This window comes from Podarcis vaucheri, assembly GCF_965113315.1.
Source record: "Podarcis vaucheri genome assembly, chromosome: 13".
Lineage (NCBI taxonomy): Eukaryota > Metazoa > Chordata > Lepidosauria > Squamata > Lacertidae > Podarcis > Podarcis vaucheri.
The window spans coordinates 6688348-6709300 of record NC_138751.1 but is presented as its reverse complement, the minus strand read 5'-3'; the positions used below and the strand labels follow the sequence as shown (position 1 = coordinate 6709300).

Genomic DNA, 20953 nt, shown 5'->3' with positions numbered 1-20953 from the left:
ACTCCCTGGAAAAGACCCTGATGTTGGGAAAGATGGAGGGCACAAGGAGAAGGGGACGACAGAGGACGAGATGGTGGGACAGTGTTCTCGAAGCTACAAACATGAGTTTGACCAAAATGCGGGAGGCAGTGGAAGATGGGAGGGCCTGGCATGCTCTGGTCCAGGGGGTCACGAAGAGTCGGACACGACTAAGCGACTAAACAACAACAACAAAGTTATTAGTCCAGAGGAGGTTTCCCCAAGCTTGGGTCTCCTGCTCTTTTCGGACTACAACTCCCATCATCCCCAACTAGCAAGACCGGTGGTCAGGGTGATGGGAATTGCAGTCCAAAAACAACCGGAGACCCGAATTCCGGAAACCCAGGTCTAGAGACACAAAAACGCCTTGTTCACGATCTGAGCCCGGAGCAAAGTTCAGACCTTTGTGGCCCATTGGGTCAGTGTGCCTGGCTATTAACCAGAAGGTTGGTGGTTCGAGCCCAGGCAGGGACAGCTGTTGGGCAGAATTGCACGCGGTTGGACTAGATGACCCTCGGCTCCCTTCCAAGTCGGTGATGATCTCAGAGGGCAGACTGCAAAAATAAAACAAAAAGCCCTGATTTTCCTTTTTTTTGGAGGGGGCGTGACCTGGCCCGGCAGCTTCCTCTGCGCTCTTAACCCCTTCGTGCCTGACTCCCAGTGGCAGGGCTTGGAGTCAAGCGCTGCCTCTCCCTCCGCGGCCCTTCCTGGCAATTGCGGGCGGCTCTTACATCATGCCCGTTTGCAGGCGGCGGCAACGTGGAGAGGAGGACGGAGGAGGAGGAGGAGGAGGAGCGGGGCGGGCGGGGGGCCCGTCCCCCAGCAGCCTATGGGGCGGGCCAGGACGTGGGTCTCCTCCCCCTTCCTCTTTAAATCGGGCGCCCGGACGCCTGGGTCCATCCTGCGCTGCGAGGGGGCTGCGGGAAGGGGGGACGCGATGCCGGCGCCTTACACGCGGATCCTGGGGTGAGCACACGCCCGCCGTGGCCCCCTCGACTCCCTCTGTCTGCACCCCACTTCTGACTCTCCCTGACCCCCCACCCCCGTCTCAATGCAACGCTGAACCCCCTTCCCCTTTCTTCCCCAGTCTCCAGCCTCCGCGATCTCGCCTCTCCAAGCCTCTGCCCCCCTCTCTCTTTCCACCCCCCCATCCCATCCTTGGCCCCCCAACTCCTGCTTCAATCTTTTCGGCAGATCTCATGGAGTTCAAGGGAATGACCTTCGCTTCGAAGGGTGTTGGGAGGTCTCAGCCTTCCGCCCACCCCATAGCGATTGCTTTGCACCCCACTCTTCTTTGGGGTGGTCCTGGAGGAGAGGGGTTCGCTTAAGTGGGGGGCAGGCAGGCGGGCGGGCAGAATATGGGGAGACAAATACCCTTGCAAAAAGCAAACAAGCATGCCCCTTCTCCCTGGTGTGTTTTTATTCCATAATAATCTGCATGTGATTTTTAGAGTAACGTGATGCCATTCAGAAAAAAAGCTCCTCTTACTTCATGTGACTGGAGTAAGCACGGGACTGTCTCCCTGGGGGTGAAGAGAAGTCCAGCCTCAGTTTGCACGTTCTGTGAAATGGGTATAAGACGTTGGGAGCCGTTTGCTTCCGCCAAGGGAGGCCTCCTGTCCCTTCTTAACTGTGCTCATGTATTCCTTCCTGACACATAGCTGAATATCGCAAGGGGGTTGGACTACCTCACCCCCCCCCGTCCCTTCCATTTCTTGAGATTTGATGATCCTGCCTATATCTCCTTTAGAGATGCCCCCCTCCCTTTATTCTGTCTGTCTCCCTTCCTTGTCTGTGCCCCTGTCTAAGATGCAAATGTGGACCCCCTTCTGAGGTTAAAACTCTAAAACTGTACCCACCCCAATTGTGCAAAGGAGCTTCTAAATTTTGGGTGCCCTGCTTCCTTTGCAGGCAGAGTGTTTGCACCCAGGGGACACAGATGGGTCCTTTTGCTCTGGCAACGCCACCCTTGTTTGTTAGGCTCTCCTCCGCCTCTGCCTCCTGCTTCTCGCTCTCCACGTCACCCACAAACACCCTCCCCCCCTTCCACTACAACCTTTTACCCATAAGAGGAAACAGCAAACCTCCGGAGCCCAATCACCTCCGCTTTGTTTTAACAGCTCTTAATATTTCCTCTTCAATTGCCCTCCTCCAGATAAACCAAGGCTGGTACACTAATCCGGGTACTAAAGAGTTGCAGGAAGATCTCTCTCCCTGCAAACAAACACACACACACACACACACACACACACGCTGCAATCTCCAGTTGCAGCACTGGGTCTCATCCTCTCCATGCAAGCCTCCAGCTTGAACTCATCCCGTTTTATGGCTGTCAATCTCCTGGCTCCAGATTACCTCACCTTGGCTACCTTCTTTAGCCTTTGGACACACAAACAAAACACAAACAGGGCCACTCTGTAAAATGGGAGCAGCGGCGACAGCTAGGGGGTGGCCGTAAAGCAAATACGCACATTTTAAAACGTGGGGATGTCGCACGCACGGCTTCCAGCCCCATCTCTGCCACAGAGTCATTTTGTGGCCTTGGGACAGTCACATTCTCTCTCTCTCTCTTGCTCCGTGCCTCAGTTCCTTTACCTGTAAAATGGGAGCAATATTCAGTCATGGTTGGTTTATTTAGAGCGTTTGTACCCCGCTCTTCAGCGTGGCTTACATACAATCAAAACAAGACAGTCGCTACCCACAGGCTTATCATTTAACCCCCTCCCCAAAGGGGGGAAAAACATGACACACAAGGAAAAAGTTACGGGAGGGAAGAGGAAACTGACATCACAGGATTCTTGTGGTGTGCATCCACTTTTTTAAATGAAACAAAACAATGAATGGAGTGTTCTGCAGGAACAATCCATTGTGACGTCTTGTAGCCTGTCTGCAAGACAGTCCTTCTTCCCCGCCACACACATCAAGCGTTCCCATTTTACAGATGGAAAACTGAGGCCGGTGGGTTGTTTCTTTTTTAAGTGTCCTGTCGGAGGTCGAGCAGTTAGGTAGGTGGAAAGGTGCAAAAACTGAACCCGCTCCGATTGAATCGGAAGGACTCTGTTGGTCCCCGCAGCGTTGGAGTCAAAGCGGCTGGGGAGGAAATCAGTGGGGGAGAGGAATTGCTGTAGCTCACAGGTAGGGCATGCAGAAGGTCCTGGGTTCAAACCCCTGGTAGGGGCCGGAGTTCTCCTCTGAGGTTGTTGGTTGATCGAAGCAGGATCCAGTCTCCTTAATGTCTCCCCCGCCCCGTGCAAAGTTGCAGACAAAGTGCATATTTTTTGTGATCTGATCTAGGCTTGCCTTCCCCCCTTTCTTTTTTAATTAAGACAACTCCCCGTGGCAGTGGGGAGATGCCACATAGGAGCTGTGGGGCAAGGCGGGGAGGGCCTGCACCTCTATCTGGGAACAACATGTTCCCGCACGGAGGCAGGCCTCCGACCTGGCGCCCTGGGGGCATGGCCGGGACGTGTCCCCCCCCCCCGCTCCGCCGGGTGCCTTGGCTCGGTTGAAAGTCCACGCCACCGTGTGGCCTGGCCCTTTGCCCTTTGTCCTGCCGCCTGGAGCCCAGCCAAGGCTCCTCTGCTCCTGCTGTGGGTCCTCTGCCAATCCCAGGGGTGGGAGAAGCAAACCCTTTCCCCAGATCTCCCGTGCAAGGGTCAGCGAGGTGCGTACATGCTCACAAACAGTCTAGGGTCCACAGATCCACAGCCGTCGATATTGTCCTAGAACAGGCGTCCTCAAACCTCAGCCCTACAGATGTTTGTTTGTTTTTTTGGACTACAACTCCCATGATCCCTAGCTAGCAGGACCAGTGGTCAGGGATGATGGGAATTGTAGTCTCCAAACACCTGGAGGGCCGAAGGTTGAGGAAGCCTGTCCTAGAATCTGAGAGGTGGAAGCATAGCTGTCAAGGTTTCCCTTTTTCTAAAAGGGAAATTCCCTTATTCCGAATAGGATTCCTCGCAAGAAAAGGGAAAAGTGGACAGCTATGGGTGGAAGGGACCCAGGAGTCATCTAGTCCAACCCACTCGACAAAAGCAGCCGTGACAAATGGCCGCCCAACCTCTGCTTAAAAACCTCTGAGGAAAGGAGAGTCACCCTGGTCGCACGCACACAAGTTCACGAGTGTCCACACGGAGTTTTGTGGCGCATGGTGCATTCGTGTTAGGCACGGAGCTGGGCTTTGCCAGTGGGATTTGCCTGCTTGCCTTGGCGACAAAGGCCTTGGGGCACTTGCTTGTTATTTCACCCTTGAGCAAACCTCCTGATAACTTGCAAATGCCATATTTTATTTTTAAAAAGAAAATACGCTTTGAGCGGGGAGCTTGCCAGCAAGGCGGCATGCCTGCCACCCTCTCCCGTCCGCAACCTTCTGCTTTGCACATAGGGGACAGGCTGTAGCTCATTGGTAGAGCGTCCAGAAAACCCCAGATTCTATCCTTCCGGGTAAGACTCCCTGCCCAAAACCAGCGTTCAAAATTCGCCAGCCGCATTTTGCACCCGGCTACTGGCCACTTCTGGCTGAGTGAATATGCTCAGGTGCCAGGATGCTGCCTGAAGTCTCCCCCCGTGCCTGGGGACCCTTGGATATGCCTTGTTTTCTCGCACCAGCAACACATCCTGTCGAATTATAGCCGTGATGTTTTATCTGCACAATCAGAATGAATTTTGGGAACCAAAAAGCCATGCTGGGAAATACGACTTCAGAGCCGTCCAGACCCAAAATGGCAAATGGATCTTTGGTTTTGGCGACTGTAATCCTGATTCAAGGATCCATTCACTGCCTAGTTTATGTATCTTGAGTTTCTAGCCCTGCCTGGAATTCTGGAAAGCCACTTTTGTCCGGTGTAAACGATAAGGAGCAAGGTGGATCGATGGTCTGACTCAGGGAAAGGTACCGTATTTTTCGCTCTAGAAGACGCCCCAGATCACAAGACGCACCTAGTTTTTGGAGGAGGAAAACAAGAAAAAAAATATTCTGAATCTCAGAAGCCAGAACAGCAAGAGGGATCGCTACGCAGTGAAAGCAGCGATCCCTCTTGCTGTTCTGGCTTCTGGGATAGCTGCGCAGCCTGCATTCGCTCCATAAGACGCACACACATTTCCCCTTACTTTTTAGGAGGGGAAAAGTGAGTCTTACAGAGCAAAAAATACAGTACTTCAGATTTTCACCCATTACAAGTATTCATCTCAGTGTTTCTTGCTGCCCCAGGCGCTGTTGTGCATTGTGGGGAAATCTGCCAGCATTTATGCTATACCTTTTCTCCATTCCCAAAAGGCAATTTAAGTTACACTCCCATTATCGCTCATTTTGGCGATGGAGCTGTTTCGTTCCACGTCCTCATTTTTCTCGTGTGGTTCCAGCTTGTCTAACACGTTTGGTTTCAACCTTGAGGTGGAGGTAGCTTTTTGGGGGGGGGACGCTGACTTTTGGGGGGATGTTGCATATAAACGTGAGCCGCATAGAGATAAGCGCACCCCACCTGCGCATTCCCAATGTGTTGTTTATAGATTTGAAAACGACGAGGAAGGCACCTGGGCCTCTGGTGCGGGAATGCGCCCGCGCTGTTGTGCAGCGGCATCTAAAGTTTCTGGGGAACGCAGGCGTCTGGCTTTGCGCATAAACTCCGGCACACATGCTCACGGGTCGCGCATGCACCGGTTTTTGCCTGCCCAAGCTTGCGTACAATTTGCACACTTTGGAAGGTTGTGGGTGCCCCCGGGGGAATCTCTCTGCCTATTTCTGCACGATTTAAATGCTCTGATAAGGACTCGGGAGAGGCCTGGGCAAAACAAGAGTTCTGGGAAAATTGAGGTGCCCATCTATGTTTCCTCCAGCTCCACTCCTTTTTATTTTCTTCTGCTCATGTGGCTCCATGCTTGATCTCTCTCTCTCTCTCTCTGTCTCTCTGTTTGTGTGTGTGTGTTTCTTGCAGCCTTGGAGCCTCCTCTCTCAGATGTTGGTCTGTAGCCCCAGTGCGCTGGGCGCATGCCCCACGGGTGCTCCATGGGGACCTGGGCAAACTTTCGAGCCGGGTGAAGGAGTTTGTGGACCACGGGGTGCGACTCTGCCAGCCGGACAGCGTCCACATTTGCGACGGCACTGAGAAGGAGAACGTCAAAATCTTGAACTACCTGGAGTCTGAAGGCGTCATCAAGCCACTGGGGAAATACGAGAACTGGTGAGCGCATTGGAGGGCGGGAGGTGGCTGCCCCCAGAAGCGCATGGCCAGCGCATGTCCTGCAGAGCATCCTGGGAGGTGGCTCTGCGGGACCACTGGCCGGGGGATGTGGGCACTGCAGCCACAATCCTGTCATTGGTCGGCTATGCCACACAGAGGTTTTTGGGGGACAGAACGAACCTCGCTTTTCCCCTCTGTCTTCCCACGTAGCTGGCTAGCCAAGACCGACCCCAAGGATGTCGCACGAGTGGAGAGCCGTACGGTCATTGTGACGGAAAACCAGAGGGACACAGTGCCCATTCCTGCGCCGGGGGTCAAAGGGCAGCTTGGTAACTGGATGAACCCCGAAACATTCAAGGGAGCAGTGGATGAGCGTTTTCCTGGCTGCATGAAAGGTAAAGAGAGAATAGACAGTGGATAGGACAGGGAGGCTTTCCGAGGAGGGTTGGGCAAAATTAGCAGAATAATAATAATAATAATAATAATAATAATAATAATAATAATAATAATAATAATTCCCATCTGACAGGGTTGCTCCAGCCACTCTGGGAGGCTCCCAACAGATATAAAAACACAATAAAACATCAAACATTAAAGGTGTCTTCTAAAAGTTGTGTCATTCTTTATCTCCTTGACATCTGCTGGGAGGGCGGGCGCCACCACCGAGAAGGCCCTGCGCCTGGTTCCCTGTAACCTCACTTCTCGCAATGAGGGAACTCCCAGAAGGACCTCAAAGCTGGACCTCAGTGTCTGGGCGGAGCAATGGGCCTAAATTCCTCCTGGACCTAGTTTATTTTTTCTCTAGCCGTCCATAGGCCTGTCCTTTTGCTCCACCCACGAAACCGTCCTTCAGCGACCCAATGGCTCTTCCTTGAGCCGTGCCCCTGCCTGTGCCTTCCCCTCCTATGACTCTTTTGGGTTTTTTTGTTTTTATATTTTATTTTATTAACATATAAAACACATGCATATACATTTACACAATACACGTACGCAACACACTACCTAATTTTCATAACACAAAACATACCTACACTACTCTATGTAATGCCTACCTGTACTATACATATCAACATACCTGCACACCTGCCCCATACGGACACCCACCAAGTGACTTGACTTCCAGCCGTTCTTGTTCTGCTACTTTATTTTTCCAACTAGCTTAAACGCATTTCATTATTTCTTTAATCTCTTATCTTAACTTTACTCTCCTTTCACTCTAATCATTTTCTGGATCCACTCCTTATCTGTCAGAAATTCTACTTTTTCCACATAAATTTTGATGTATACCTTAAAGATAAAAAGGTAAAGGGACCCCTGACCATTAGGCCCAGTCATGGCCAACTCTGGCATTGCGGCGCTCATCTCGCTTTATTGGCCGAGGGAGCCGGCGTACAGCTTCCAGGTCATGTGGCCAGCATGACTAAGCCACTTCTGGCAAACTAGAGCAGCGCATGGAAGCGCTGTTTACCTTCCCGCCAGAGCGGTACCTATTTATCTACTTGCACTTTGACGTGCTTTTGAACTGCTAGGTTGGCAGGAGCAGGGACCGAGCAACGGGAGCTCACCCCGTTGCGGGGATTCGAACTGCTGACCTTCTGATTGGGAAGCCTTAGGCTCTGTGGTTTAACCCACAGCCTAGTCCACTCCTTATTCACTTTTTGTACTATGTCTCCTCTTATCCTCCCTGTTAGCTCAGCAATATGGAAGTATTCCATCATTTTGGAAAACCAGTCTGTTTCAGTTGGGACGCTGTTGCTTTCCCATTTTTTGGAAAACGATAACCTTGCCGCCTGTGTCTCCTTTGTGCCTCTTCTCCCGCAGGCCGCACCATGTACGTCATCCCCTACAGCATGGGACCCATCGGCTCGCCCCTCTCCAAGATCGGCATCCAGCTCACGGACTCGGCCTACGTGGTCGCCAGCATGCGGATCATGACCCGGATGGGGACGGCCGCTCTCCGCACACTCGGCGACGGGGAGTTTGTCAAGTGCTTGCATTCGGTGGGGCGACCTTTACCCCTGGAAGGTGAGAGGGTCCTCTTTGGGGTTTTGGAACTGGGGGGTGGCACCCCTCTTGGGACCCCCCCCAATGGTTAGGGACGAGGCTCGGGTTTCGAAGCAGCCGCTTGCTGAGCCTTGGTCCCCACTGAGCCTTGGTCAGTTTTGCAATGGCTGCTAGCGGAATTAAAATCATGGGATTGTAGAGTTGGGAAGGACCAGGTCATGTGGTCTAACCCCCTGCCAGGCGGGAATTAGGGGCAGGGTTCTGGCTTCTGAGATTCAGAATATTTTTTTCCTTGTTTTCCTCCTCCAAAAACTAGGTGTGTCTTATGGTCTGGTGCGTCTTATAGAGCGAAAAATACGGTAGTGCAAAAACTCTGCTAAAGACTTCCTTCTGCTTAAATTATTAGTAGCAGAGAGAGATAGTGTGGGGAAAGGCCAGTTTGGATACACATTTTCTTTTTAATTAAAATATTTTTTTTATTATTAAAATAATTCAACATTAATACATACATGTTACAAATATAAACATACATGCCATACAATCCTTAAAAATATTCATACATATCCACACTCAATCCCACAGATACTTCCTTTTCCCACCACCATCCCTCACCCCACCCTTGTGTTAGACTTCCAATCTACTCAATTGCAATTTCTTTCCACTTCTATTACTTTCTTTCACACACTTTTAAACCAATTTTCTACTTCTTTTTCTGTTACACATTGTTATCCATCTTATTTAGTATTTCAGTATTTATAACAGACCTTGTTTATTCTAATAGGAGTTCTGATTTTTCAATATGGTTATGCAAGTATCCTTTAAACACCTTCCAGTCCTTGTCTATCTTCTCTTTTGAGATCCTTGTTTAGCTCTAACAAAGATCCTTAAAGAGTCAGAGCTTTAGCGTGGTCACATTCGCACCAGACATTTTAAAGCTCTGTGATACCGCTTTGAACTGTCATGGCTCCCCCCCCCAAGGAATTCTGGGAGATGTAGTTTGTTAAGAGTCTTTCGGAGACACACATTCCCCTCTCACGGATACAGTTCCCAGAGTGGTTTAACAATCAAATCCTCTTGACAGGGAGCTCTGGGAATTGTAGCTCTGTGAAGGGGTCTCCCAAGACTGTGTTCTTCAAACCTTGCGTCCCCAGGCGTTGTCAGACTACAACTCCCACCGCCCTCAGTCAATGGTCAGGGATGATGGGAGTTGTGATCCAGAACTATCTGAAGAAGGCTGATCTGAGAGCACCATGACAAACTACAGCTCCCAGGATTCTCCGGACGAAGCCATGGCTGTTTAAAGGGATATGTTGTTGTTGTTTAGTTGTGTCCGCCTCTTCATGACCCCCTGGACCAGAGCACGCCAAGCACTTCTGTCTTCCACTGCCTCCCGCACTTGGGTCAGACTCATGTTTGTAGCTTCGAGAACACTGTCCAACCATCTCGCCCTCCGTCGTCCCCTTCTCCTTGTGCCCTCCATCTTTCCCAACATCAGGGTCTTTTCCAGGGAGTCTTCTTCTATTCTCATGAGGTGGCCAAAGTCTTGGAGCCTCCGCTTCAGGATCTGTCCTTCCAGTGAGCACTCAGGGCTGATTTCCTTCAGAATGGAGAGGTTTGATCTTCTTGCAGTCCACGGGACTCTCAAGAGTCTCCTCCAGCACCAGAATTCAAAAGCATCCATTCAAAATCAGCACTCAGGGCTGATTTCCTTAAGAATTAAAGGGGTATAGTAATGCTTTAAATGTAGGGTGTGGATGCGGCCTTCGTTTCCTATAGTATTATTATTAGTATTAAATTTGTATAGCGTCCTTTATCCATAGATTTCAGGGCGGTTCACGGCGTAAAACCGCAAGATAAAACCACAAAATGCATAAAAAAACCGGAACAAAACAAACCAGTAATTCCCCTCCCCAGTACAGCTGCTGGGACACCCTCCAAGTCCTGTTGTTCAGAGGCAGGTGCGGAATTCTTCCATAAGATTGCCAACGTCGGTTTATCTCCTCCAAATGCAGATGAATTGGTGAACAACTGGCCGTGTAACCCCGAGAAGACCCTCATAGCGCATGTCCCAGAACGCCGAGAAATCGTCTCCTTCGGCAGCGGCTACGGGGGCAACTCCCTCCTGGGAAAGAAATGTTTCGCCTTGCGCATCGCCTCTTGCATTGCCAAAGACGAGGGCTGGCTGGCAGAGCATATGCTGGTGAGAGGGATGGGGTAGGATGAGGGGAACTGGGAGTCAGTGGCTAAATTCCCTCCACAGTTTCATAGTCTGTACATGCTCAGAGGCACTCTTGGCTCCTCTTTACAGAGCCCCGGGGCCGGTCCTGACTTTGCAGGTTCAGTCTCGCATGCCGGGTGGCAGCGGCGCAATGGATTTCCTGCAAAGGGTTCTGGGAGCCTGGGATATTATTCATTTTGGGTTCGGCCGGGGCTTGATAGCCAGGACTGGGGAAGGGATGTGGGGCTTGGGAGCAAGGCCAAAGGACAACGGGGTGTTTACATTGCCTCAGGGGGATATTTAACGAGCAAATATTAATTGGTTAATGAGTGGCAGAGGACTGCTGAAATCCCAAATGTGCGAGGATGGGTCTGACGCATGGAAGCGAAGGGGGGGGGGCGGAGGTGAATTTTTTAGGTCTTTCGTCAGGACCCAGAGGGCATTGGCCCAGGTGGAAGGGCAGTCAAGGGGACCCACGGCGGCGGGTGTGTAAGTGCAAAGCCTTGTGGGAAAACGTGTGAGGATTTTCACTGCAAAATAAGTGTTCATGGCTGAAACGGCCTCCAAAGCATCGTGGGTAATTTGGGGAACGCCATTAACTCTCCAGAACAGCAGTTTACCTCTGTGTGTTGGCTGCATCAATAGGAGTATAGCATCTAGATCAAGGGAAGTAATAGTGCCCCTGTATTCTGCTCTGGTCAGACCTCGCCTGGAGTACTGTGTCCAGTTCTGGGCACCACAGTTCAAGAAGGACACTGACAAACTGGAACGTGTCCAGAGGAGGGCAACCAAAATGGTCAAAGGCCTGGAAACAATGCCTTATGAGGAACGGCTAAGGGAGCTGGGCATGTTTAGCCTGGAGAAGAGGAGGTTAAGGGGTGATATGATAGCCATGTTCAAATATCTAAAAGGATGTCACATAGAGGAGGGAGAAAGGTTGTTTTCTGCTGCTCCAGAGAAGCGGACACGGAGCAATGGATCCAAACTACAAGAAAGAAGATTCCACCTAAACATTAGGAAGAACTTCCTGACAGTAAGAGCTGTTCGACAGTGGAATTTGCTGCCAAGGAGTGTGGTGGAGTCTCCTCCTTTGGAGGTCTTTAAGCAGAGGCTTGACAACCATATGTCAGGAGTGCTCTGATGGTGTTTCCTGCTTGGCAGGGGGTTGGACTCGATGGCCCTTGTGGTCTCTTCCAACTCTATGATTCTATGAAGGTTTCATTATTTTAAAAATGGCCCTAACAATCCATTGCTTCTGGTTGAGCCATTTTAAAGAGTTGCTTCGGATAACCCTCTGATCCAAGACTCGGCAGGTGTTTAGACAAACAGCTTCCCCTGACCTGCCGCTCTCCAGATCCTTTGGACTACAGTTTCCAAAAGCCTCAACCAGGATGGGGGAAGGCTAGTCTAAAATAATGGCTTTGGGTTGGCATTTATTACAATGCATTCTGGTACTTTTATGTTTCATTGCGAAACCAAAGTTCCTTCCTTAAAAAAAGGGGGGGAGGAAGGTTTCTCTGTGTTTAGACACTGTGTGACAGGCAGAAATTCAACAGATGACGATCTACCCTCTGCTGCCTCTCTGTGCTATAAAAGCATCGTCTGTTGAATTTCCTGACCTGCTGCGCCAGAAAATTAGGAAAGAGCACATGGAAATGTCTCATTAAAGTTTAAACCACACTAGGCTTTATGACGCAAACAGCCTTCACTGCAAATATCTGATTGCATGTATCCTAAAGTTGGCTTAGATTTCTTAAAACGAGAAACTCGTCTAAAATTTCGGTTCCGTTGCCAGCGCGTGGGTCTCTGGGGTTTGGGCGTCTGCGCATCACCTTCCTCTCCCTGTGCGTCTCCTGAGACATTTACGTGTTGCTGATTTCCCCCTTCCAGATCCTGGGACTCACAAACCCAGAGGGGAAGAAGAAGTATGTGGCCGCAGCCTTTCCCAGCGCCTGCGGAAAGACCAACTTGGCCATGATGAACCCCACACTTCCCGGCTGGAGGGTGGAGTGCGTGGGGGACGACATTGCGTGGATGAAGTTCGACAGTGACGGTGGGTTTGGATCCGGGGCATGAAGGGAATGAGAGGAGCAGGGCTCAGCATGCTTGCTGTGTCATGAGAGGCAGTACGGTGCAGTGCTTAGCGTGCCGGAATGAGGGGACTTGTGTTCAAATCTCTGCTCGCCTGCAAAGATCACTGAATGACCTTTGTCCAGTTTCACTCTCTCCCTCTCTCTGTGTGACTAACCCTACCACACAGGGCTGTTGTATGGATAAAAGTTAGGCGACTGGGAGCTGATATACCCTCTTCCGAGCTCCTTGAAGAGTGGGATAAAAATGGGAAAAAATAAATACGCTTCATAAGGGTGAGAATGTGGCCCTTCAGGCATTGCTGTGTGGCCCTTGGAACTATCCCCAGGGCATCTCCTCAGGCCGACTGACAACACCTCTGGCTCCCAAGGTGATATTTACACCTGGTGCTCCGCCTACTTTTGCCCCTGGCCCCGCCCACCACGGGCAGGTGGCCCTTGGGCAGTTGCTCAGAGGGGAATGTGGCCCCTCAGGTTGGAAAAGGACACAGAAAAGGTACTAACTCCAGGTTGTGGGCCTTGGCCACCTTCACACCTGACATTAATAGTTCAAACCATCATGGCTTCACCCCAAAGAATTATGGGGACTGTCATTTTGCTAAGGGTGTTGAGAGGCATTAGGAGGCCAATATCACAAAGCTGCAATGCCTAGAGTTCCCTGTCAGGACAGTTAAACCACTCTGAGGGCAGAGCCAGCTTGTAAGAGGTGTGGCCTGCTGAGAGAGGGTGTGGCCTAAAGAGGGCCAGGCAGAAAGCCTAGTGGGTCTGTATTTGGCCCCCAGGACTGAGGTACCGCCACCCCTAATTTCCCAGGTAGTCCGTCGCTCATCCTGTCTGCAGATGGAGAGGTCAGATCACCCGACCTCCCCAGTCTTAAGATGGCTCAAAGGGGAATAATAACAACAACAATAATTTATTTATTATTTATACCCCACCCATCTGAGCCTCTCTAGGCGGCTTCCAACAGAATATTAAAATACAATCGTCTATTAAACATTAAAAGCTTCCCTAAACAGGGCTGCTTTCAGATGTCTTCTAAAAGTCAGATAGTTGTTTATTTCCTTGACTTCTGCTGGGAGGGCGTTCCACAGAGCGGGTGCCACCACCGAGAAGGCCCTCTGCCTGGTTCCCTGCAACTTGGCTTCTCGCAGTGAGGGAACTGCCAGAAGGCCCTCAGCACTGGACCTCAGTGTCTGGGCAGAACAATGGGGGTGGAGACGCTCCTTCAGGAATGGCGGATTTGGTGGGTGGAAAGAGAGAAGCTTGCACAGAGACAGCGGCTCCTCGTGTGAAGGAGAGAAGGAAGGCTGGGGAAATAGAGGCCTTGGGATCCGGAGCAGAATTTTCTGCAGCTCAGTATCTTCTCCCCTCTCACACGTAGGCTGCTTGCGGGCCATCAACCCCGAGAACGGCTTTTTTGGGGTGGCGCCCGGCACGTCCACCAGAACCAACCCCAACGCCATGCACACCATCCAGCGGAACACCATTTTCACCAACGTGGCCGAGACCAGCGAAGGGGGAGTCTACTGGGAGGGCATCGACCAGATGATCCCCGCGGGAGTGACCATCAGCACCTGGCAGGGCAAGCCTTGGAAACCAGGCAAGGATGGGCGGCTTGTTTGCAAAGGATTCTGGGTAGCCGCACAGAATGGAGTGAGTGGGGAATGGGGAGCGCCTAGAGCCCGGTAACCTGAACTTTCCCCTTCTCTTCCTGCCAAGGTGACGCGGGGCCGGCTGCCCACCCTAACTCACGCTTCTGCGCGCCAGCCCGCCAGTGCCCTATCATGGACCCGGACTGGGAGTCCCCCAAGGGGGTCCCTATCGATGCCATCATCTTTGGGGGCAGGAGACCTGCAGGTAAGCTCCCTGGCCTCCCGCTCCTCCTCCCAGACTCTGTGGGCACCCACTGAGGGACCCCACCTCTCTGAGGGACCCCACCCACTAAACTGATTTCCCCCCACAGGCGTGCCCCTGGTGTACGAAGCCTTCAACTGGCGCCACGGCGTCTTCGTGGGCAGCGCAATGAGATCGGAATCCACCGCAGCCGCTGAACACAAAGGTGAGGACTCTCTGGGGCTTGGTGGATCTGTTTTCTATTTAGATCTGGTTGCATCTCAAGGGCTAAAGTCCAGGGAAGAGCTGCCCACCCACCTTGGGTAATGGAACCAAGGCCATGGTATAGTGGTACCTCGGGTTACATGCGCTTCAGGTTACAGACTCCGCTAACCCAGAAATAGTGCTTCAGGTTAAGAACTTTGCTTCAGGATGAGAACAGAAACCGTGCTCTGGCGGCGCAGCGACAGCAGGAGGCCCCATTAGCTAAAGTGGTCCTTCAGATTAAGAACAGTTTCAGGTTAAGAACAGACCTCCGGAACGAATTAAGTACTTAAACCGAGATACCACTGTACGTTTAAATGAAGGGTGGGGAGAATTTTTCAGCAAAAGGGAGACATTCCCGCCCAGGCAGGATTCTGGGGCCTGCACACCAGTAGTTGGCAAGGCCAGAGGAGCAACAACTGAGAAGTATACCTTTGTAGTGGTGCCCTCCCTGTGTTACTGCGCTCCCGTCAGATGTCAGTGTAATTTTCGGTAGACATCTGAAGGCAGCCCTGTTTCAGGAAGATTTTAATGTGTGACTTTTTCTGCATTTTGGCTGGACGCCGCTCAGAGTGGCTGGGGCAACCCATTCCGGATGGCCAGGGTGTAAGAAACAAATTATTATGGGGAGAGTCTGAGGGCCAGATAGAGAGGCTGCCAGGCCTGAATATTCCCAACTCTTGCTTTAAACTTTTGTAATTGGTGGAGCCAGAGATGGGCAGACTGGCAGTAGTGGGGCAATGATAAGCTTACGGTCCAAGTCTAAACCGAAAGTTGAGGTGTCAGAGCACAGGCTGAGCTCCAGGTACAAGGCAAAGACAGCAAGCAGGTAGCCCAGAACAGGTGGAGCCAATCTGCCAGATGTTCCTGCATCACAACTCCCATCACCCCGACCATTGGCCATGCAGATGGGAGTTGTAGTCCACAACATCAGCAGGGCACATGGATGACCCCTAGGCTTGAGCATTGCTCCAGAGCTGAGAGATACTTATTCTTTTCTTATTCATATATTCAACTTGTATACCGCTTTTCCGTAGAAATATACCCTGGGGCGGTTCACAACACAACAAAAACATAGCAACATTCGAGCACCAGATGGTTTCAGTATGACAATCCAAATACCGTATTTTTCGCCCTATAGGGCACACCGGCCCATAGGGCGCACTTCGTTTTTAGCCTCGGGGCTGGGGGTCCGGGAGCGAAGGCGAGGTTGCGCCATTGCTCCCGGAGCTTGCGGGGCTGGGGGCGGGGGAAGCCTGAGCTTCCCCCGACCCCAGCCCCCAGAACAGGCTGCTATCCACAAGCCTAGGGAGCCTGGCGGGAACTCCCACTGGGCTCTCCAGGCTTGCGGATATCTGCCCAAAGCCCAGGGCGCGCACCGCACCGGGCTTCCCAGGCTTGCGGATAGCTTCCTGAAGCCTGGAGAGTGAGAGGGGTCGGTGCGCACCGACCCCTCTTGCTTTCCAGGCTTCAGCGAAAGCCTGCATTCGCCCCATAGGACGCACACACATTTCCCCTTCATTTTTGGAGGGGAAAAAGTGTCTCCTATAGGGCGAAAAATACGGTAATTCATTGAGTTCAATTAATATCAAATATTACAAGCATTTTCAGTGCCATCAATTACAGTGGTATCTCGGTTTTCGAACGTAATCCGTTCCGGAAGACCATTTGACTTCCAAAACATTTGAGGTGTAGCTTACAAATTCAATGAAGAAAATTGAAAGAAAGCTCAGCAGAAGCCATTCGACTTCTGAGGCATGTTCGAAAACGGAAGCATTTACTTCCGGATTTTCGGCGTTCGGGTTCCAAATCATTCATCAACGAAGATGTTCGAAAACTGAGGTAAAGGTAAAGGTAAAGGTACCCCTGCCCGAACGGGCCAGTCTTGACAGACTCTGGGGTTTGTGCGCCCATCTCACATCTATAGGCCGGGGGCCAGCGCTGTCCGGAGACACTTCCGGGTCACGTGGCCAGCGTGACAAAGCTGCATCTGGCGAGCCAGCGCAGCACACGGAATGCCGTTTACCTTCCCGCTGGTAAGCGGTACCTATTTATCTACTTGCACCCGGGGGTGCTTTCGAACTGCTAGGTTGGCAGGCGCTGGGACCGAACGACGGGAGCGCACCCCGCCGCGGGGATTCGAACTGAGGTACCACTGTATTATTAACAATAATAAAACCAGCAGCCTTCTATTATGAAGGGACAGCGAGATATGTACCCTGAGGAGTAAAATACCCGTATTTTTCGCTCTATAAGATGCACCAGACCACAAAACGCACCTAGTTTTTGGAGGAGGAAAATAAGAAAAAAAATATTCTGAATCTCAGAAGCCAGAACAGCAAGAGGGATCGCTGCGCAGTGAAAGCAGCGATTCCTCTTGCTGTTCTGGCTTCTGGGATAGCTGTGCAGCCTGCATTCGCTCCATAAGACGCACACACATTTCCCCTTACTTTTTAGGAGGGAAAAAGTGAGTCTTATAGAGCGAAAAATACGGTATATGGAAAGAGGGAGGTTTTACTTCAGAGACAGCTTTACGAAGCTTAGTTTAACCTGAGGCGTACACACACTTGTTTAAGGTGTCCTATCCCTGCTCCCCTCCCTCCCCAAATCGTTCCAGGCAAGGTCATTATGCACGACCCCTTCGCCATGCGCCCGTTCTTCGGCTACAACTTTGGCCGCTATCTGGAGCACTGGCTGAGCATGGAAGGCCGTAAGGGAGTCCGCCTTCCCAAGATCTTCCATGTCAACTGGTTCCGGAAGGATGCGGCCGGGAACTTCTTGTGGCCGGGCTTCGGGGAGAACTCCCGTGTCCTCGACTGGATCTTCCGCCGCGTCGATGGAGAGGAGAGCGCCAAGGAGACGCCCATTGGCTACATCCCCAAAGACGGCGCCTTAGACCTGACAGGCCTCAGCAAGGTGAACTACCAGGAGCTTTTCTCACTGCCCAAGGAATTCTGGGAACAAGAAGTGAGGGAAGTGAGGCAGTACCTGACGGAACAAGTGAACGAGGACCTGCCCAAGGAAGTGATGAAGGAACTGGAAGCCTTGGAAGCCCGGGTGAAGAAGATGTGAGGCACCTGGAAAGGGAACACACCTGCTCTCCGGAAGAAAAGAGACCAAAGACACACACCCTGCACCTCCTGTGGGAGATGGAGGAGATGACAGGGAGCTTGTTTACAAAATGTCCCTTCCCCACTTCTTTCCAGCTACTCTGGCCATTCAGGAGACGGCCATCTTGTTTCGTTGGCCATGAGGCGGCCATCTTGCCTCCTAGGAAACATGAGCCGCGCATACTGCTTTCTTTATTTTCTTGATCTGCTTTGCTTCCCCTTTCCTTTGCCGCTATCCTCCTCTGGTTGTAGGGTGGAAGTGACCCGCCATCTTGTTCCACCAGCTGCCCGTTGGTTCTCGTTTGGGTCTACGTTCCGTGTCTGTGTGCCATCTTTGTTCTCGAGTGGCTCTTGACCTTTCGTAGAATGCCTTTCCCTCCTTCTAGAGAAAGACTTTTACATTGCAAAAAAAGATGATGGAAAGCCTTTTGGGGAAAGGGACACCCCAGGCTAGCTTGCGGCACGTCCTCAAATCTTAACTTGCTGCCTCTAACGCAGCTTTGGGTTATGGATGTGGAACCAGTTGTTTGCCAGCCAGGATGGCTGTACTGCCAATGGGTCTTCAAAGGAGAAGTCATTTCTTTAACGCCGAGAAGCTTTTGCCCCTTCAAATTTTGCTGGACTACAACTCCCATCATCCCTGGCCATTGGCCACGCCGGCTGCGGCTTATGGGGGTTGGAGTCCTGCAATGTCTGAAATGGCTTCCCTTTCGCCACCCCTGCCTTAGTAGAACCTCAGGACCAGCCTTCCTATTTGGTAGCTCTAACTGAATCACAGAACTGTAGGGACCCCAAGGGTCATCTAGTCCAACCCCCTGCAACGCAGGAGTCCCGGCTCAAAATCCCTGACAGATAGCCATCCAAACTACTTAGAAGCCTCCAGTGAGAGACCTGAACAAGTAAGTGCTAATCCTTTGCTTCCAGGCCGATTGCTAACACTTGACACCAACTGGAACACAACGGAGGCCACATCCATGAATTTGCCTAGCCTCTCCTCCTATTTCTTTCGGTTGATAAACAAACTTAAGACGCTGCCTTAGTCTGACCCATTAGCCTTATCTTATCCACCGACAGTTAGTTGCTTTTGAGAGAAGCCTTTGCTGATCAGCGAGGGATGCCAGGATTCATCCCGGGGACCTCTTAGCACACACGCCACTGAGCTTACGTGGCTCCTATGAATGTACTATGCTCCCTTGGGAATCCGTTCCGCGATCTTTTTAGCTGGTGTGAGGTTTCATGCCAACGCCTGCCCTTCCTCCCAAAAACCCCTTGGCTGTTTAAACCCACATTTCCCCCTCTTTCGGACCTCCTTTACATTGGCTTACTTGAACAGCACACATAAGGGACCAATCTCATGAGGCCCGTAAGAGATTGTAGGGCATTTGACAACATCATACTTTAACCACCCAATATGTGGTGCTTCCCGCTGGATTTATGGTTTGTAAATCAGGAAATGGGGAAGAAGGTTTCGACGGTTCTTCCAGCGCTGAAGAGCAAACCTTTGCACTTCAAATGTCCACAAGAATGTAGGGAGAGTCTGCTGGATCACGCCAGTGGCTGATCTCCTCCAGCATCCTGTTTTCACAGCAGCCAATCAGATGGTCTTGTGGTGGGCGGGATCCACAAGCAGGAGTACCCTCCCCTCCTCTGGTTTGTCTTTCTTGAGCCCAAGACGCCAATTGCTGTTTCGGTTCCAAGTTTACCAGAGTTGTACTTTGTACAATCAGCCTCTAATCCCCACACTTATCTAGCTTCAAACCTGCGAATGGGGTGTGTGAGGCGGAATGCGACTAAACCATCAAGCTCATTGCCAAAACCGTAATTTCGCTGCCTGCCTTTGAAATCTCCTAAGTGAAGCGGGCAACACCCTTTTGGAGCTTGAATCCTCTCTCTGTGTGTTGTGGGGGCTGCGAAGTCAGAACGTTTCACGGCATGATGGCAACTCAGCCCAGTTCGTTTTCTGAAAGCCCAACAAGCCTTATTACTCAATCTCCACCATCATCTCCAGCACAGCAACCGTTCGATACCCAAAAATGGTTCTACCCAACTCCAACTTCAGATTTGCTCGTTCCCCAGAAAGTAGTTGTCTGCCAAGTAGGTGTGGGACAATTAAATTCCCGAGCAAACAAGTCAACCTTCTCCAGAAGACTTATACTGTACGCCCATGTTGGCTTTTGGGTAAATTAACAACTCAGAGACACACTTTATAGTTCACCCACCCATCAGACGCCAGCCAGAGAGAGTTCTGGTCCTGGATTGGGGAGACGCTGAATCGAATCTTTCCTCCATTACGTTGCTCATGGCAGAGCCTTGGATAAAACTACTCTCAGCTTCACCTACCCCTCAGGGTTGTTGTTAGGACACGTGAGATAAGAACAGCATCCTTTGTGGGCTAAAATATGCTACTCAAGTTAAACTTGTTGCCCGCCTTTGGTTTTATATTTGGTCAAGGTTTCGGTTTCCCGTGGCCATAACTCCACCATCGACCTTCTTCAGAATTCAGCTAGGACACTGTTTACCTAACTTGCTCTGTCTGTCTCAACATTCGATTGCTAACATTCCCCACCGGAGCATTTAGAATTACCGTGAACATTGAGTGACATCACAGCAGTGCAGCCAATAGCTAGAGGAGGTTTTTGCACACAACAAGGCAGCTTTTCGCCTATTACACATATTGGGATGTCTGATGAGAGAAGTGAGTTACATGACGTGAGTCCTCACTCACCAAACAGCCATGTGAGTCTGTTACAGCAAATAATTCCGCCTGCTGGTTATCAGATAAGGTTTGTTGTTGTTTTAACTGGTGCTCAGTGTTATAATTTTAATTTTCCCCCTCTTCTTTACATTCCTATATGTGGGTTACAGTTGGTAGAATCGCCCCCTCTGTTGTTCTGAATACACTTTGCCTACATTTTAGGGAATTAACATATGCAAATGATTAATGGGATTTTATAGTTCTTCCCCTCCATCCCTGGTAGAAGTGACAGTCTTTCAGGGGGGTGTTGGGGAAAGTGAGCAAGGAGGGCAGAAAAGAAGGAAATTTGGTATGGCTACACTTTTACTGGTGGAATTTCAACCAGAAGTGAGGCAGCAACTGGAAAGAAACTTGGAGTGTGAGCTCGCTATTTGACTGCAGCTTAATTTTTTATTTTTTAATACACACCCAATCAAATCAAATGCACATTATTCTGTTAATAACAAACATGAATGAGAATAAAAATATCAACAAATAAA

At 50.9% G+C, this 20953-nt stretch overlaps 1 protein-coding gene and 1 long non-coding RNA gene across 3 annotated transcripts in view; one reads left to right on the top strand and one right to left on the bottom strand.

The window, feature by feature from the left end:
- LOC309518149 overlaps nt 1–3419 on the bottom strand; it is an 11950-nt gene extending 8531 nt beyond the window's left edge. The window contains exons 1-2 of one of the 2 annotated variants that reach the window (XR_014213363.1): nt 3152–3419; nt 2490–2613 (exon numbers count right to left, since the gene is read on the bottom strand). This is a non-coding gene — a long non-coding RNA (uncharacterized lncRNA). The remainder of the gene's footprint in view (nt 1–2489; nt 2614–3151) is intronic. The other variant, XR_014213364.1, reaches the window with a different exon arrangement.
- On the top strand, nt 838–20953 carry PCK2 (phosphoenolpyruvate carboxykinase 2, mitochondrial). Its single transcript, XM_082197652.1, has 10 exons — nt 838–984; nt 5955–6200; nt 6411–6595; nt 8022–8225; nt 10217–10404; nt 12313–12475; nt 13894–14112; nt 14232–14369; nt 14476–14571; nt 17227–20953. The coding sequence occupies exons 1-10, from the start codon at nt 848–850 to the stop codon at nt 17679–17681; spliced, it is 2031 nt and encodes a 676-aa protein (XP_082053778.1). The 5' UTR covers nt 838–847; the 3' UTR covers nt 17682–20953.